We start from the raw sequence: 19,799 nt of genomic DNA, 5'->3' as shown, positions 1-19,799 counted from the left end.
TTATTGTCCACTCATTTTGTATGTCCGTGGCAAAAACATTATGTTGACAAAAATGTTCACCACAAGCCAAGCGATGACCCCTGTTCAGAACACAGACACAAGCAGAACACACATGACAGCAAATGGAAGACAGACATGCGGTATAGAATAGATAGAGGGTGCAAACCATTGGACCCGTTATATTTAAAAGACCGACTAAGTGGATTTGGGTGAGTGGTTAAGGCCTATTCATACTCCAGTTTTAGGTGATAAGGTGACCACCGAAATCTACAACATGACGTCACGCCGCGGTGTTAAGCGACTCACCGCTCACCCAAACACATCTCTCTTGTTTTTGTATGAAGAGGCCTTTTACGAGCCCTTGATCTGAACGGTTACATCCACTCCAGTCATGAAGGGAAGACTGAAATTAAATTAATGATGTTGTGTTTTTGTGATTTAAGCCTACACAAAGAGTGTAATATTGTAGTAGAGTTTGAGACTAACACAGATACTTCTGTATGTGTCAGTGTTAATGTTAATGCTTCAAGTTCAACACTAGTGGTGTTGCTTGCCGAATTTTCTGAGAGTGACACCGTCATGCGACAAAGCTTAGATTAGGCTTCAGACAGAATTAAGGCAAGGCACTGGACATGAAACATGGACACAGAATGGACAGAAGACAGACAGAGACCTCTGACAGAACAAACATAATTATTTATAATGAGTACTTTTCTTTTTTCTTTTTACCAGACTCATGAGTTTCATTTCCGACCTACAGGATGTCTTGAGGCCTAATTCTGTCACTGGAGATAAACTGATTTTCTTTTGGGATAAATGTTTTACAAGTCAATAACAAAATCAGTGGCGTGCACAGACATTTAGAGGGGCAGGTGCTCAAGTGAAAAAAAAAGGGCACCTTGTGCAGCGAGTGGAACCGGCCGGTTACCTTAATAGTGTGAGATTTATAGATTTTGGGGCCTAAATAATATATTAGAAGCTTTTTATCAAGAATTGATAATGTCACCATGGCCCACATACACTGTAAAAAATAATAAAAAATAAAGAAAAAATAAATAAAGGGGGGGGGGGGGGGGGGGCACATTTGTCCAGAGGGAAAGGGGCAGGGGGTGTCTATCTGTGCACACCACTGAACAAAATGATGTAGTATGTGGGCAAATGGTTGAACGCTAGAACATTCTGTGAGTAACCCTTGCCTTTGTTAAAGGGTAATATGGGTGACCTGGGCAGGCTGCTGATGCAGGGCTCGTTCAGTGTGTGGACGGAACACAAGAAAGGTCACGCGAAGGTCAAAGACCTGGCCCGTTTCAAGCCCATGCAGAGACACATCTTCCTGCACGAGAAGGCCCTGCTTTTCTGCAAGAGGAGGGAGGAGAACGGCGAAGGCTATGAGAAAGCCCCCTCTTACAGCTTCAAACAATCCCTTAGTGTAAGTACAAAAAAGAAATCTTCTGAAAGAATATATATTCAAAGATTTGTGTCGCATTTTCACGATTTTTCAAAAATAGCAGACCTACAAGCTCGTAGCGTGCTTGTAGATCTGCTATTTTTCAATAGCTAAAGTATAACATAATGCTTAGTTAAAACACCAAAAGGGGTTCCCGTTCAGAATGGGTTTAACCGTGTATAGTGTGAGTCTGTGATAACATTATGCATTTGCAATATATTTGTTTTTTTAAGATTGAGTTGATTGGCCCAGGCCGTAGCGTAACGGTCTGGGCACCGGACTGGTGATCCAGTCGCGGTGTGCCGCGGGTTCGACTCCCGGACCCGACACGGCCTTTACCGCATGTCATCCCCCCATCTCTCTCCCGTTTCCTGTCAGCCTACTTTCTATCCCTTAAAAAATCAATAAAGGCGTAAGCCGCAAAAAAGAAAAAAAAAAGATTGAGTTGATTTTTTATTCTATTGTGCTTTTTTATCAGATGAGCGCTGTTGGTATTACTGAAAATGCAAAGGGTGACAACAAGAAATTTGAAATCTGGTGTAACTCACGGGAGGAGGTGTATATTGTTCAGGTAGGTGACATTACAAACATAATAATGTATGATTGACCATCTAGAATAGTAACAATAACAATGACATTGCTCTCTCGGGTAACATGCCAGTACACATGTAGTTATTTACAGTGTTATATATTATATTAGTGTAGATTATCGTATTACACAAATATTAAATTCCCAGACAATGAATGGAGAATTGACATCATATGTGTCGGAGAAAATCGACACGTTACGTCATGATGATAAGAGTGCCCCTCACTTCACACGGGTGTGATTTCTATTATGGATTAAGTATTTTATTGTTGTATTTCAGGCACCAACAGCGGAAGTGAAAACAACTTGGGTTAATGTGATCAGCAAGGTTCTGACGACCCAGCTGGAGGCTTATCGAGGTATGTACATTTAAACGGAGACACAGAAGATTTAGATTTATACTCCCAACCCCTTTATCATGACATTCATTTGGGCTAGCTCCAGGTCAAATGCCCATGCTTAAACCAGGATTTCAACTACTATAATTGACCTATAGCTAAGCCCCTCCCCAAACTGCTATGGTCCAATCACAGCTAAGCATAACATGTGTTAGACAAACCTCTCCGCCAATAGTTTTCCTATAAGATAAAACATTGTTTTATTTTTGAAGGTCTGGTTCCAAAAATGAACCAGTATTTAATGCGTAAAATCCATGATAATTACATTGGAATGAATGAGCCTGGCTGGAAAGTGTCCAAGTGGGAACTCGTGTCTTAAGTGGGAGAGGCCGGGTCTTAGTCATAGGTGAATTCACTGAATTGTAATGATACAACGCTTCAATATTCATCAACAAATTGGTGTCCAGACTCCAGGTGGCATAGAAGTAAAACACTCCATCAACATCACCCACCCACACAGAATTTATTTTCTGGCTATGGCACCAACAGCTTCAACAAATGCATATTGGCAGTGTACGGGTCGGGTAGTGTTAAGCGGACAGTGGATTGTTCCCTTCTGGTTGTTTCCGCAGGGAAAATAGCAACATATTAATTACCCTCTCCTGGTGAGGTGAATATCCTCAAGAAGGATAGAACAGAAACATCACTTTTTTTTGGTCCGGCAATTCCAGCTGGCAGATTTGTGAATGTTTGTCTGGCTCTGGGAGGAGTTTTCCGATTATCTGACAGCTCTCATTGACTACTCTACAAGTCGTTCCATTGACCTTGCGGCGCCAGTTACCCAGTGTGTTTATGGTGCATGCTATGGCATAGATTCTGTGCTAGCCTATTCTTCAAGTTCTTTACATCATCCTTGGCCGGTGACTCCACGTGTATCCCCATACATAACAATTATAAGTGCAGAAATAGGTACTTGTACTGTAAGACCCCCTTTCCACCGGTTGGTTCCCAATGGGAACGTTCAGTTCTTTTTGGTTCTTAGTCCATGAGCTCCAAAATTGGTAGGAAAAACTAGAACTATATTAAATTGTTTATAGGATCAATACAAGTAAATTAATACATAACGATAACCCTTCCACAGTAGTAGCTTTTTCATATTTTCTATTTTGCATATTTTCCTATACATACTTAACGTTCCAATTTTGGAGCTCTGGGCTCATGGACTAAGAACCAAAAAGAACGGAACTGGTTCTCATTGGGAACCAACCAGTGGAAAGGTGGAAAAGGGGGAAAGTGTTTAATAATGGATGTACAGTATGTATGGTGACACCTCTCCCTCTCTCTGATTCTGAAGCCAGCCAGCAGAGGGCGACAGACCAAGTGTTCCAGTTCCCTCCTGTGTCAAGTGGAACTGTCAGCCTGAGGTCAGCCACGAACCAGTTCACACTCTTGACTTGAACCCAAATATGAAGCTCTATCAGGGAATTCTGTGTGCATAATATGAAGCTCTATCAGGGAATAGGCTCTGTGTGCATAAACATAGTCCTAATATGAAGCTCTATCAGGGAATGGGCGCTGTGTGCATAAACATAGTCCTAATATGAAGCTATATCAGGGAATGGGCGCTGTGTGCATAAACGTAGTCCAAATATGAAGCTCTATCAGGGAATATTAGGCTCTCTGTGCATAAACATAGTCCTAGGTTAGAAGGTGACATAGCCCCTTCCTGTTTTGGTTCATTTTCCCCATTCCTTCATTTGATTTGCTCGGCACCAGATTTGAACTGCAAAACACATGTGAAGGTGATGTGTTTATGACTGGTTCAAATCTGTTGCTGAGCTAATCAAACAAGCTATTGGAAAATGAATCCTTCTGGAAACCTAGTGCTACTAGTATATAGTAGTAAAAGACCAAGATGGCGCCGTTGCATGGCGACATAGTGCTGGTCTGGCTCATTGTTTGTTTGTTTGTTTGTTGCGTGTTTTACGTTTGAACGAGTGGATTGTCTGAAGTATGAGAGGACAGAGTTGCTGTACATCAGAGACAGCTTTCAGCTTTCCCCACCGCAACTTTTGTTTTCGTCTAACAACTTTGTAAAGCAAACAGACGTGACTAACACTGACGCAGTGGCTACAGGCTACGAGAGCTTTTATTGAGATGTAAAAGGAAGTTGTCGCAAACAAAACAATACTACAACATGAAGTAACCACATCATCCGGCTCCAGCCCGGATCATACGGACTTTTGAAACAGAGACCAGGCTTTACTCCGAGGCGGTGGAAAGCCTGGTGAGGCGAGGTTACCTCCCGAGGGAATTCGCTTCAATCATCTTGGTAGCTGTGTACATCCCCCCACAGGCTGGAGCAATGTCAGCTGCCCGACAGCTAGCTGCACATATCACGGAATTGGAAAATGCCCATCCACATTCAGCCGTCCTTATTATGGGAGATCTGAATCATGTTAACTTGAGGAAGTCGCTTCCGCGGTATAAACAACAGATCCACGCTGCCACTAGAGGTGAGAAAACTCTTGACCAGTGCTACAGCACCATACCCCACGCGTTTCATGCCGTGGTGCGTGCCCCCCTCGGTCTGTCGGACCATAACTCTATCTTACTGATCCCCCAGTATCGTCAGCAGCTGAAGACCAACAAACGTTGCTCTAAGACTGTAAGACAATGGTCCCCTGAGGCTGCTGATAGCCTGCGTGCCTGCCTTGATTTAACTGACTGGTCTGTTTTTCAAGATGCATGCAATGACCTGGATGAGTATACTGACACAGTTACCTCCTACATAAAGTTCTCTGAGTCTCTGTATCCCATGATGGGATACAGTTTGTTATTGCTAAAAACAGTAACAGTCTCAGATGGGATTCCCATCTGAGACTGTTACTGTTTTTAGCAATAACAAACCTTGGTTCAGTAAAGAGGTTAAAACCCTCTGCTCAAAGAAAAACGAAGCCTTTAAGAGTGGCAACAAAGAGGCTTTTAAATTAGCCAGATATGAGTTTGAACATGCTGTGAAAAAAGCTAAAGCCAAATATAATGACAAGCTACGTGCCAATGACACCAAGGGTGTTTGGCAAGGGATGCAGACCATCACAGGGTATAAAGGCAGCCACCGAGCCCCAGATGATGACCCCCTCCTCCCTGATAGATTGAACGAGTTCTATTGTAGATTTGACATGCCCAGAGATGTCCATCCCAGTGAAGCAGCAGCAGCTAGTATAGAACAAACTACCCCCCCTCCCTTTATAATTAGTGAGCAAGAGGTAAGAACCCTCCTCCTTAAACAAAACAGCAGGAAAGCAGCAGGCCCAGATCAGGTCTCTGCTTTTACTTTAAAGCACTGTGCCCACCAATTATCTCCTGTCTTTACTGGTATTTTTAACTGGTCTCTTACACTATGCAAAGTCCCTGCTTGTTTTAAATCTGCTGTGGTTATACCTGTCCCTAAGAAGCCTAATGCTGTTAGCATGAATGACTACAGGCCTGTCGCCTTGACCTCTGTCGTGATGAAAATATTTGAACGCATTGTCTGTAATCGCCTGTCCAATGTTGAGATGGATAACTTCCAGTTTGCCTATCGAGCTAACAGGTCTGTAGAGGATGCTGTGTCTCTGTGCCTCCACAGTATCCTACAGCACCTGGAGGCCCCTGCCACATATGTTAGAGTTTTATTTATTGATTTCAGTTCTGTGTTTAACACGATTTTGCCCATCAAACTATTTGATAAGCTCTTGGCCATGGGTATTAATCACTCTCTTTGTCTCTGGATTTTAGACTTTCTGTCAAACCGGAAGCAAGTGGTTAAGATTGGCAACATGCTCTCTCAATCCAGGACTCTTAACACTGTGGCCCCCCAGGGCGGTGTTCTCTCAGCCCTCCTCTTCGCACTTTATACCAATGACTTTATTTCACATTCTCAATTTGTTTCTTTTTTTTAAATATGCAGATGACACAACTGTCGTTGGCTATATTAAAATGGTGACGAATCAGCCTACAGGGCCGAGGTGGCAGCCCTCGTAGACTGGTGCATTTCGAATAACCTTATCCTAAACCTGGCTAAGACCAAATAAATTATCTTTGATTTCCGGAAAAAGGGGATTATGCCCCTGGTTATCGATGACCAGCCTGTCGAAAGGGTCGACAGTTTTAAATTCCTTGGCACCACTATATGCTGAAATGGGAAGTTAACACTAGTAACATCTTGAGTAAAGCCCACCAGAGGCTTCACTTCCTACGCCTCTTAAAGAAGTTCGGTGTGACTGGGGAGGCGTTGGTTCACTTCTACAGAGCCACTGTGGAGAGTGTCCTCGTCTTCTCAGTCTCAGTGTGGTATGGAAACACCACCGACTTAGAGAGGAAACGGCTGGAAAGGGTGGTACGCACAGCGTCAAAAATAATTGGCCTCGAGCCCTCGACCTCCCATCCGTCTCCTCTATCTACACCACACGCACTAAGCGCAGGATGCAGAAGGTGATCGCTGACCCCTCCCACCCTGCCTGCTCTCTTTTCGCACCCTCAGGTAAGAGACTCCGGTCTCTAAAGTGAAAAGTGATAAAGCACTTATCCCGAGGCTGTTCGCCTCCTGAATGCTGACCCTCTTTTCACTCGCACTTTACAGCGTGAAGCTGCTTTGTAAAACGATGAACTGTGATGAATTTGCTATTTTTTTATTCAACATGGACTGTAACATTTTGCATTTTTCTTATTTATTGGTCCCCGTCATGTCTGTACTTTTGTATCGTGTTCTGTCTGATTATGTGATGTGAATATGTGTATGTATCGTATGTATGTTTTTAGTGCACTGAAACAAATTCCAATCAACTCTGTTGACATGGCAATAAAGTCTTGAATCTTGAATCTTACAGTTATGCACACAGAGCCTATTATCGAAGAAGAGCTGAGAAACAGGAAGAAAAACGCAAATACTTGTGTATAGGCCTACTGATGAACCGGAAAAGGCTATATAAAATGTTAAACTTTTGTCACTAATTTACATACAGACATAATATATCACTCTTCACCCCGCAGTCCTTTCAAGAGCGGTCAGAAGAGCTTGAAAAGGGGAGAGGAGAGGAAGACTGAGCCTGGCAATCCTGACACTAACACCGCCTCTCCAAAGCTAACAGGAAAAGGTACTTATAAATGCTAGTAATATTGGGACATCAAAGCAACTCTCCTTAAACCGAATATCTTCAACTCAATCTTACTGCTGCAACAGATCTGCTGCTCCGCCAGATTTCTCTTTTTGCTACATTTACTCCACCGGCTATATTCAGCTTGATTTTCATTTCCTGTGAGTTCAGTTCTGTAGGATTAACCACACACTGCAGGCACAATCTGTTAAGCTGAACACACCCTTTCCTTCTTCTATTTACATCTACATGTACAATGTTTCTCTTTGCTCTCTTTAACACTCTGCTCTTTCTCTTTCTTTCTTTCCCTTTGTATGTTTTCACTTCCCCTTATTCCCCCACTCTTCTTCTACGCCAGATGAGGCTGCGACCAGCCCTACCACAGACAGAGCCGCCGTGGCTAAAAAGCGCTTTACTTTGCAGGGCTTCAGTAACCTCAAAACTCAGAAAGGTAACTGCAGATCACCCACAGTTTATATGTCAAGAATATTTCCCCTACCCTTTCATATGATATTTTTTTTATTAAAACCCATTTAGACCTGAGGACGATTCTACAAATGCCTTCTAATTTATCTGAAAAACCTCATGTTTCTATGTCAGTGGTTCTCAAACTGTTTCATGTCAAGGACCCCCACAAATATATGTATTTGGCCGCCGACCCCCATCTGAAGATATGTTGTTCCAGGAACCCCCCCAGAAGCAAAGATTTGAGTTAAAAACGTTCACTCTGAAAGAATATATATTTAAAGATTTGTGCCACATTTTCACGATTTTTCAAAAATAGCAGACCTACAAGCTCGTAGCTTGTAGATCTGCTATTTTTCAATAGCTAAATTATAACAATGTTTAAAACACCAAAAGCGGTTCCCACCCAAATGGGTTACACAAATGTCCCCCCCCTAAAAGTCATGTGGTTTTGTCATGCTGAAGTCCTCCTAATGGCCCAGAATCACAGCATGAATTTAAGGCAGTAAAAGTGAAGTTCAACAGATCAAACACCTGCATGCTTCCCTCCACAGAGTTGTCAACGACTGATGATAAAAGCTTAACATTGCCCATGATACTGCCTCCGTCTGCAGGTATACCATGCAACTCTAGACATCACGGTAGTTTTAGTCAGAGCATTATAAATGTATTGTTACTGACTGCTGACACATTGCTTATCGTTCCCTCAAAATAATCACCGTATGTGTAATGTACACCTTTCGAATCTTCCATTCAGTATTATGGGTGTTGTTCTTTAGAATTATAGTTGTCCGTCTTGTGTCACATCCCTTCATTTCTCTCCATCTATCTTCTGTTAGGGTGTGCTGGGTTAGATCAGTTACTAAAGCAATATGTCACAAGACGACATGGTTTTTTCCATGGATTTTAGAACACCTAAGGGACGTTGTATGAAAACCCCCTTATCTGTTCTAAAATCACAGTAAACCATGGCCTCGCAGGAGTTATTGCTTTTCTAAAGCGGTTACCAAATATGGCAACATGAGATCATATCCCAATTAAAACTGTTTTAATGACTGTAGTAGTCCCGGCAACTGCCTCGACAAGGAAGTCGCTGTGCAAATGCATGGGAGGTACCTAGCATTCCGAGGGGTATATGCGTCTTGGTAATATCGGCCTTGTTTCTAAATTATTTGTAAAAACTTGCAGGAGCTCGCCTTGCCATGAGAAAAATATTATTGTCAATGTTAATACAGTCCATCATATTTCCGTGTCCAATTCCAATTCAACACTACTTTACGTTTTCTCTCATCTTCAATAATCCCTTGCCTGCTTCTACTTCTGCTTTCTTCATGCTAGGATCTCCCACAAGCCCTGAACATAAGACCAAACGCCATGAGATTAGGAGTGACCCTACTCCATTCGGCTTCAAAGGTAGCTAATGCTGATAATATTCTGCCAGGCTTTTCTTTCTTTCTTTTTCTCAATGCCATGACTTTCACAGATATCAAACCCATTTCAGTTCATCTCAGGTGTAGCTGTAGTGAAAATCTGATTTGTTTCTCAAATTAGATCTTTAGTACTGACTGTTCATAGTCACACTGTTATTTGCATGTGATCAGATCCAGTTTGGGTATTCAGACATCATAGACCTTATCTATCCTAGCTGTGGTAACAACATAATGTTGGGAATAATACTTAACATATATTTGCTGAACATTTAGCAAGCAACACCAATAATAAATCAGGCTTTAGAGTGTCCAGAAGCCTGTGGGTGCATGTGTGTGTGTGCGTGTGCGCACAGTTTCATGTGGCTCTGAGCCTCTGACACAAGTCTAAATTCTCAACCCAACCTATTTTTGTCGACAAAAAATACATATTCACAGGCGAAAGCGTGTGAATGCAACGCTTTGTCAAGTGAAAGAGTAGAGTCGTGCATGAAGAATATATTAGTCATATGATATGGCAACACTGTGGTTTCTTTCAAGGACCCAATGAGACTGCAGTAGTTCCACTAGATGACGCTTAGTTGGGCCAACACCGGTTGAATCCTTGTTGTGTTTGAATGAACTCTTCAGATGCAGGTCCTCCTTACATCAATCTGAGCAAGGTCAGGTGGCTCAGCACTTCTAATCTGTTGCAGGCAAAGAGGAGAGGTATAGTGGCTCCATATATGGATCACACGGTTTTAGGTGTTGGGTACACACCGTTTCACCAAAAGGCTGCTGCTTCTATCTAAACCTTTCGTAGATATTTTCCTCACAAGTCCTCCACCGTCCTTCACAGTCCTATCCCGTCACAGGGCACTCCTATTGAAAATTAACACACAGAAAGGGTTGCCTGGCCCAGGCGGTGGCGTAACCGTCTGGGCACCCGACTGGTGATCCAGTCGCAGTGTGCCGCGGGTTCGACTCCCGAGCCCGACACGGCCTTTACTGCATGTCATCCCCCCATCTCTCTCCCGTTTCCTGTCAGCCTACTGTCTGTCCCTTCAAAAACCAATAAAAGGCGTAAGCCGCAAAAAAAAGAAATCTTAAAAAAAAAAAGAAAAAAGAAAGGGTTGCCTTTCACATTGTCTTTCTTGTTTGAAAATGACTGGGCCAAGAGTTCAGATTTATTTTAGTTGCATGCTTTTGTCCTTTATTTTGGTTATGGTTTCTTGGTAGAGGTTGTGGGACAGGCATCTCCATCTTTTTACTTCACTGGATTTCTCCCTAAAGGCAATCTTTCCTTAACTGGTGAAAAGATGGCGCTGTCCTACTTCCCTTTTATGTTCATTTAATGACATGTCTGTCTTTCCTCCACAAGGTTGGACAAAAGCTTCCCTGTCACTAGATGGCCCAGAGGAGAATGATGGCTACTCCAGTGCAGAGGAGCCTCTTAACTCTGACCCTGAGGATGATGTACCTAAGAAGCTTGTGAGTGTGTGACTGCACACGAGTGTGTGTGGGAGAGAGAGAGATGCTAAAACTCAATCAATCAGTAGATTTCTCAAATCATTTCACATTATATGCACAAATCAACACACACACGCACACACACACATCACACGCTCACACACTATTATGACTCTAGAGCTAATTTAATCCTTTTCTGTTTCTCTACCTTTACTGTGAATAGTGTGTAGGAAAGTATACCGTGGTCTCTGACTATGAAAAAGGTGGTGTTGAAGAGCTGTCCGTCAAGAGTGGAGATATGGTGCAACTGGTCGAAGAGGGAGACGAGGGACAGTGGTGAGAACTTATATAGACTATACACATACTGTACAGCGCAGTGCGCACATGGATATATACTTAAGTAGGACCTATATGCACTCTGCACCTGCGCCTCAAAGTGTGCTAATGTACATATACTACTGTGTACATACATATTATGCTTTACCTTCTACTTACTATTGTTGCTATTCTTAATTATTTCTTTGTTATTGTTATTGCTGAGCCCTACAATGCTGAGGAGCCAAAACTACAAGAGTTTTACTTTTGTGTGCTCACATACAGTAGCCTATAAACTGCACCAAAAATCTTGAATCTTGAGCTATTTCATGTGCTTTTTTTTCTCCTTCTGGTGTTTGTGTTGATGCAGGTTTGTGCGTAACTTGAGGACGAGTAAGGAGTGCTGGGTTGCTGACGCCGATCTGCTCACTCTAATTGGAGAATCAAAGTCCTGTCAGTCCCTTACTAGCTCAGGTATTGAAACGATACACACAGTACAGTATATGGGCAGAAAAGAGTGAGGTTTTACGTGACTGTTGCACTGACATCATTCTTTCTGTGTGTGTGTGTGTGTGTGTGTGTGTGTGTGCGTGTGTGTTTGTGTGTGTGTGCAACAGAAGGCAGTGGGTCTGGAAACTTAAGCACATCCTCCAGCTGTAGTGAGACCTATACAAGCTTCTCTGACATCAAGTCCTGAATCATCACGTCTTCCCTCCTCCCTGAGCCTTCTGGCCATGATGCGCCACTGGTCACCCCGGCACGCAATCCATAATCCCAACAATCGGTTTTCCGACGACTTTGTCAATTCCACACACTGACGACTGTCATTTGTTTTCACATGCCCACAAACACACACACAAGTTGAAGTTACAACAAATGGGGTATACTGTATTGCCTGGTGTAATCCACTTCACAGATTTGATCACGGGGAGGAGATTCAGTAGATCATCATCTAGTAGGCCTATACGTAGTACTCAAAGTGTGGGGTCTGGAGACCGTCGGCGTTCATTGGAATTAAAATGTTTGAGAACCACTGATTTAGTGCACCATATTTCAGGATGGTGACAGGAGTCAGGACTCGATCGGATCATGTTCTTTTCCTACACTTGCCCATTTGTTATTATTTTAAGCCTGCGGATTCCATGTGATTGTAATAGATGTACGAGTGGACCAGCGGGACTGATCTCGGTTAGTGCATCTAATAACGATCACATTAGTATGGACTTGAAATGAAATGCAGAGGCACTTCTCCTGGATGGCTCTTTCCCATCTTGCTCTGGTGCCTCAGCTTCAGGTCCGCGTGGAACAATTTCTGCATACAGTATGCTGAGTTGAACTGTAAAAACGAAACCCAATAAGAAACGTAAGGATGAAATGAATGAGTTGATTATAGCTTTCAAGAATGTTGCTCGAGTGTTACAGATCACACTGCATCCACAGCTTTAGAAGTGCATATTTATTTGAAGGAAAAGGAAAAAGGGTCACAAATCTGTCTCACTTGTCTCGTATTTATTTCATTCTTTCAGTTTGACTCATCATCTGTCCTTAAAGATGTCTGTGTTCCTCCACCAGCTATACTCGCAGGCATCAAAGTGTGCATTTGGGACACATTTTACTCTTTGAGTCTGTATGTGTACAGTATGTGGAACAGTTTGAGATGTCGTCTAATGTGAATAATCAGATATCAATGTATAGAGCTAACTTATTCCCGAACGGGAGGGATCATGTTATGAATGTAGATATTGTTCATTAATTTCAGTTCGTCATGAAATGTTTGAGATGCTATATTGTACATTATGTATGGTATGTCACTGACTTGTGACGTGTCTATTGTTTTTTACATAAAAGACTTGTAATAATTCATTCATTGCCTGATATTCCTCTATTTGTGTGTGAGAGAGAGACAGGGGGGAGGGAGAAAGATGCAATACTTCCAAATTGTAATTGAATTATGGCTATATTACATTACTTATTTGGCGTGTGTGGGGGGGTGTGCGCACGCGTCAGTGTTTCTCAACCTTTTTTGAACCAATATCCACATCCAATTAAAATGTCAACTTTATTTTATTGTTGTATAGTAGCATGGTCATGATAAGTTAATAAGTAATATTATAGGCCTACAGGCTACATATAGCCGACACAAAGTTGCTTTACAAAAATAGAACGGACAAAAAATGAAACACAAAACACAATTTTATAACTGATTGATTGATTGAAATATTTATTAACAGTTTGTAGAATTTACAGTACATTTTAAGCACAAACTCAATACAAAGACTGTCAACTGTGAGTGGACGACCCAATTAAGCATTACACTTGTTTACAACAGGGTCCACATTGTTCAATTCATCAAAACATTTAGAGACATACAAATAGACACTTCTATGTAGCTAAAGAACAGAACAGGAATTCATCATATAGGAAGCAAAAAGGGAAAAGATACATATACAGTGAGGGGAAATGGGGTGGGGGGGGGGGGGGGGATTCAGATTTTACAGAGGCCAGTTTCGAATTGCAGCCATCCGTAGGTGCCCTTTGAGAGCGGTTTTGAAGGAGTCAAGGGATTCACATGTCTTAATGACTGTTGGTAGGGCGTTCCACATTTTGGTGGCATAGGAGCGAAAATAATTTAGTCCCTTGTTTGTGCCGAATCTGGGTTGTACATGGTTTGTTGCACTCCCTCTGGTGTTGTGGGTGTGGACTTCGTTTACATTAAGGAAGTATTTAGACAGGTACATGGGTATCTTGGTGGTGTATCGAATCTTGTGGACCAGACCCATTGCAAGATGCTGTACTCTGTCGTCGACCCTAAGCCATCCCAGCCTGTCAAAGTGGGCAGGGGTGAGGTGGGTTCGGGGGGTGAGGCCAAGTAGGAGCCTGACCAGTTTGTTTTGGGAGGTCTGGAGCCTTGTTTTAAGGGCCTTTGAGGTGCTGTGGTACCAAGAGGTGGATGCATAGTCAAAGAAACCTTGTACGAGGGCTCCTGTTAAGGTCTTCAAGGTGTTTTTGCTGACCAGTGAGGAGATCCTGTAAAGGAATCTTGTTCTTTGATAGATAACGAATCCAAACGAATCAGCCCCTCTCCAGAGTACCGCTCAAGTCAATAGAGTGTCGCAGTCCCACAAAAAGTTTACTCAAGGCTAGCCTCGGTCCCAGGCTTACTTATCTGCGAAAAGAAAACTCAAGGCACTATTAAAGGCTGTGGAACGTGAAGCACAAAAACAGAAGCCCTGCCCAACACGAGGATGAAGGAAACATCCAGTCCAAATGTCCAGCTTGCTAATTCCACAACAACTACTTGGTGTTGAAACTTCGAATTTCTCTAACTATATTAATTATAAACGTTGACGACAGTAGCCACTAGCCACGCTAACGCTACTGCGATGCATCGCCCAGATGAGCGGATACGGAAACAGCGCGCGTTTTTCGGATACGGAAACGGAAACCATGATATAAAAAAATGATAAAAAACAACCAACCACTAGCATGCATCAATCTCCATAACAAACACCAATCAGAGCATGGCATTTTTCAAACGGGACCTAGCTACTTCCGCTGACAGTTGTCCGGTGTATCCGATTTGGATGAAATCAGATCAAAATGAAATGACGTGGTAAATAATGTGGTAAAGTAATCACATTAAAACTATTGATCATGTCCGTAGAGATACTAGAGATGAGGATGATCGATGACGATGGTCGAGTTGTTTGCGTGCTTTGTCAAAGAAGTGAGGAGACGAAGGTAACTGGACCACTATCAACTAAACTCGATGTTACGGCTCATCAAAACTGTCTGGTAAGAGAGAGTCACTTACTCACTTTACTTACGTTTAGCAACGTTTTCTTTTGCCACTGTATAGAATAGGCTACGATAGAATTGAATCTAACAAGTCAGTGCTTTATTGGTCGTCCACTCACAGTTAACAATTTCTCCTGGATTTGGTATCAAACTCCAAACATTCACTAGAACACAGGAAAACAAAAGGAGGGGGGAGGACCCCCAGACACCCCAATAGAGGGTATGCGCATGACATCATCATCAAACCAGGAATTTATGCAGGAATGCCTACTGAGTGCAGGAATGCCTACTTTCTGGCCTTGACAGCCCATGCATCCAGACAGAAAAGTCATATCTTTTTTGATTGATTGATTGAAATATTTATTAACAGTTTGTAGAATTTACAGTACATTTTAAGCTAAAAACTGTGAGTGGACGACCCAATTAAGCATTACACTTGTTTACAACAGGGTCCACATTGTTCAATTCATCAAAACATTTAAAGACATACAAACATTTAGAGACATACAAATAGACATTTCTATGTAGCTAAATTCATCATATGGGAAGCAAAAAAGGGAAAAGATACAATATACAGTGAGGGAAAATGGGGTGGGGGGGGTGGGGGGGATTCAGATTTTACAGAGGCCAGTTTCGAATTGCAGCCATCCGTAGGTGCCCTTTGAGAGCGGTTTTGAAGGAGTCAAGGGATTCACATGTCTTAATGACTGTTGGTAGGGCGTTCCACATTTTGGTGGCATAGGAGCGAAAATAATTTAGTCCCTTGTTTGTGCCGAATCTGGGTTGTACATGGTTTGTTGCACTCCCTCTGGTGTTGTGGGTGTGGACTTCGTTTACATTAAGGAAGTATTTAGACAGGTACATGGGTATCTTGGTGGTGTATCGAATCTTGTGGACCAGACCCATTGCAAGATGCTGTACTCTGTCGACGACCCTAAGCCATCCCAGCCTGTCAAAGTGGGCAGGGGTGAGGTGGGTTCGGGGGGTGAGGCCAAGTAGGAGCCTGACCAGTTTGTTTTGGGAGGTCTGGAGCCTTGTTTTAAGGGCCTTTGAGGTGCTGTGGTACCAAGAGGTGGATGCATAGTCAAAGAAACCTTGTACGAGGGCTCCTGTTAAGGTCTTCAAGGTGTTTTTGCTGACCAGTGAGGAGATCCTGTAAAGGAATCTTGTTCTTTGATTGACTTTTTTGATTACGTTGGTGGCCATCTTATCACCGGAAAGATTGGCTTCCAGGATGGAACCTAGGTAGGTAATTTGATCTTTTCGTGTGATAATATTGTCACCCACTCTAACCAAGAAGCCATCTGCCTTGCTGAGATTACTATTTGATCCGAAGAGGATGGATTCAGTTTTTCCCAGGTGTAAGGATAGTTTGTTATCAGCGAGCCAGGTACAGATTCTACCGAGTTCAGAGCTGAGGGTCTTTTCAACCTGCAGTTTGTTCCTGTCCGAGACCAGCAGTGCTGAGTCATCTGCGAACAGGAACAAGTTGCAGTCACAAGCTGAAGTCATGTCATTAACATATATTAGGAACAGTAAAGGCCCTAGTATGCTTCCTTGTGGGACGCCACAGCTCACTGGGAGGGGAGGGGACAGTGTTCCGTTCACCTCCACCATCTGTTCTCTCCCCTCCAGGTAGGATTGCATCCAGCTCACTGGCAATCTAATTGCATTAAACAATGTTAAACTCACGTTTCCTGCCACTCGAGTGTGTGGGCAGTGCATGCAATGTCATACAGAGAAGTGAACTTAAATAATGAATGGTTATTATTGAAGAGGGGTCTTACATTGTTAAGTCAATCAATTTACTGTATGTAGGCCTACTTTCTGTGTTTTAATGGTTGAAATTGTACCCATCATTTTCCAATGCTAGTAAATTCACTACTGGGGGAGGACCCGTGTGTGTGTGTGTGTGTGTGTGTGTGTGTGTGTGTGTGTGTGTGTGTGTGTGTGTCACATGTGTGTGTGTCACGTGTGTGTGTGTGTGTGTGTGTGTGTGTGTGTGTGTGTGTGTGTGTGTGTGTGTGTGTGTGTGTGTGTGTGTGTGTGTGTGTGTGTGTGAATTTATAATTATTACAATAACATGGACAAAAAGACCCATCTACACTACAGTACTTGGCACATACCAATCAATACTGCAGAGGAGAGACAGGTGATGAACAAGCAACTCATTCAACAGTTTAAAATAATAGAAAAGCTTAAACCCATGAATAGAATAGACGTACAGATGATGTTGAGCATACCCTCTATTGTTGCAGGGTTGCAAACTTTACACAATATACGAATGCAGCTCTGCTCCACAGTAAGCTGTCATCTTTTTGCCATTTGCTGTTTTCTGTTCACAATAATATTATTATTACTTTCATTTCAGAGTGCCATACTGTCTTAGAGTAAAGTAAAAAATATATAATAAAGTGAGTGAAAAGCCACACATGGAATAATTCCTTATGTCTGCAAAAAGCCATGGGAAAATAGTTCATTATGTGCAATACATATGTTGTGAGAATGTTCAGGAGTACTTTTATTTGGGCCAAAGTCTGACCTAATGATGTCAGAAATAAATATACCTTGTTTACCACACATTTTATTATTAAATGATGACTCATCTCTAAGCTTAACACTTCATAAGAAGAGTGTTATAGAGGGTATGCGCGTAACATCATCATCATACCCGGACATTATGCGGGAACGCCTACTGAGTGTCAAAAAAAGACTTTCTGGCCTTGACACTATTGGCCAGTTTAACAGCAGCAAAGAAAATGTTGTAATGAGATGGAAACCACCTCACCTTAGCATTCATCGATGGAAATTGTCCTTCTATGAGGTCTTGGAGTCGTCAAGGTCAAGTGTATTTATATGTCCCAAGCTGGGCAATTCATTTTACAGCAGATAATAAAAGACATAATACAGTAAACATGCAACAACAACAACAACAAGAGACATACTTATCACAAGATACAGATCATTACCTTTAAATATAAAGTGCAACTAGAGCTAAAGTTCAGTCCAGTGCTTGAGACCTTAAAAGCACAGGGCGCAGAGACAGAATCGATACAAACATTACAAGATGAAGGTTGAACACTTGTACTTCAGTATCAGAGAATGAGAAATTACACATGTAAACTGACTGTTTTATGTTTTCTTTCCATTATTAGTGTGGTTGCCCGAATGGGCAACCAGACTCTTGTAACTGTGACACTTTATTATTATTATTTTTTTTCACTGGAGTAGTCTTTATTTTGACGCTTTATACCTCCCACACTGTACGCTGTACGCACTTGAGCCATATGTCAAATTGACCGGAAATCGGAATCGTGTGCTTGTATTTTGTTAAGAGAAATGTTGTATAGTTTAATTGATATGAATTTATTAATGAATTAAATTTCCCCATTGACATGAATGGGAAAAGGCAAAAATTCACATTCAAGTATTTGTTCCTCGGAGACTGTAATCACTATAGTTACAAAACTTTTAGGGATAATTCAACATTATCCCTAAAATTATTTAACCCTAAAATTTTATCGGTCGGCCTCATGGTGGCGCTATAACAGCCCACTTTACCTTTTGGCTTATAACTCTTTCTTAACTCTTTTTTCCCCTGGATTCCTTGGGTCATGACGCATCTCCCCATATAGGCCATGCCCATTTCCGCCATGATAGATTTTCCGCCATTTTGAATTTTGTCCAAAACACACTTTTTGCTTTTCCTCCTACAGATTTTGTCCAAATCTCACAGAAATCGGCACACGTGATCTCTGGACCCATCCAATTAAAACTGAGCCGCAGAATTTTGAAAGTGCGTATCGTTCGGCCGTAATCGTCTTCCGAAGTTAGTAGGAGGAGCCTATATCACAAAAAATGCCATAAATCACGAACGGAATGTCCAATCCATCCCAAATTTCAATCACATGTCCGGGGGGGTAAAAGCATTTTCCATTTTCATCCATAGGGGGCGCCGCAAATGCGAGAAATGTAACCGTTTGTCGCAAAAACATGAATTTCGGGGGTTAAATCCCCTCCGAATTACTTACGCATGATCTAAGGCGTGACTTGAAATTGTAATTGGCTGGCAATACTAGTGGGAGGGGCATATGTAAGCCACTGCGGCAACCACACTCTGCAATTTTTTTAAATTGCGAATTTTCTAGTTTCATTTGTCTTGGTCTTAATTTTATTTTACCGGTCCGGTATGGTTTAAAATGTTATATGTTATATATATATATATATATATATATATATATATATATACTTAATACATATAGATCATGGTTTTTCCTTTCTTTACTGAGGGTAATTGATTAACGTCTGTGTGAACCCTGGGGTCTGGTGAGGGGTGTTAAGGTTGTTTTGCAACCACAGGACCGCCAGATCAATAGTGATACTATTGCTAGCAGTAGCAGGCAAACCAGTACATTAATTAATGGCCACTGACGGACAATCTTTGTACTGAAAAGAATACACTTCTTCAAGTTGTTGTTGTTGTCTTTGTGTGAACTGTTTGTCTATGCATAGTGATACAAAGTAATGTCTCTTCCCTTCCCTTACTAAATACCTACTGATTTATGTCTTGGCATTTGTATGATATGCACCATTACAGAGTCGGTCAGAAACATATACCGGTATTGCATTATAAATATGGAATCATGACAGAAATGTTACCAAATGTACATTACATGCCTGCATCAATGAAATGCAGGTATGTACTCAATTACTAAATATATGTTTCTGTAAATATACCATTGAAAGATTATATCAGAAATAACTTGTTTAATTTGAAAAGGTTACAAGTTAAAATGACATCTGTGATACTGTACATTGCTCTTTATTTGTCTG

At 41.9% G+C, this 19,799-nt stretch overlaps 1 protein-coding gene across 2 annotated transcripts in view; it reads left to right on the top strand.

Annotated features, from left to right (window-relative positions):
• Positions 1-12,936, top strand: part of mcf2lb (mcf.2 cell line derived transforming sequence-like b) — a 54,614-nt gene extending 41,678 nt beyond the window's left edge. The window contains exons 22-33 of one of the 2 annotated variants that reach the window (XM_083777228.1): positions 1,208-1,429; positions 1,926-2,018; positions 2,317-2,395; positions 3,729-3,798; positions 7,409-7,512; positions 7,871-7,963; positions 8,532-8,591; positions 9,316-9,390; positions 10,765-10,874; positions 11,077-11,189; positions 11,539-11,642; positions 11,786-12,936. In XM_083777228.1, coding sequence (XP_083633354.1) covers positions 1,208-1,429; positions 1,926-2,018; positions 2,317-2,395; positions 3,729-3,798; positions 7,409-7,512; positions 7,871-7,963; positions 8,532-8,591; positions 9,316-9,390; positions 10,765-10,874; positions 11,077-11,189; positions 11,539-11,642; positions 11,786-11,865 — 1,203 coding nt within the window. In that variant the 3' untranslated portion in view covers positions 11,866-12,936. The remainder of the gene's footprint in view (positions 1-1,207; positions 1,430-1,925; positions 2,019-2,316; positions 2,396-3,728; positions 3,799-7,408; positions 7,513-7,870; positions 7,964-8,531; positions 8,592-9,315; positions 9,391-10,764; positions 10,875-11,076; positions 11,190-11,538; positions 11,643-11,785) is intronic. The other variant, XM_083777229.1, reaches the window with a different exon arrangement.
• Positions 12,937-19,799: the final 6,863 nt, after the last annotated feature.

This window comes from Protomyctophum parallelum (genome assembly GCF_964188405.1).
Source record: "Protomyctophum parallelum genome assembly, chromosome: 11".
In the NCBI taxonomy this organism is placed as follows: domain Eukaryota; kingdom Metazoa; phylum Chordata; class Actinopteri; order Myctophiformes; family Myctophidae; genus Protomyctophum; species Protomyctophum parallelum.
The sequence above is the reverse complement of the archived record's forward strand: the minus strand, read 5'-3'. Positions and strand labels throughout refer to the sequence as shown.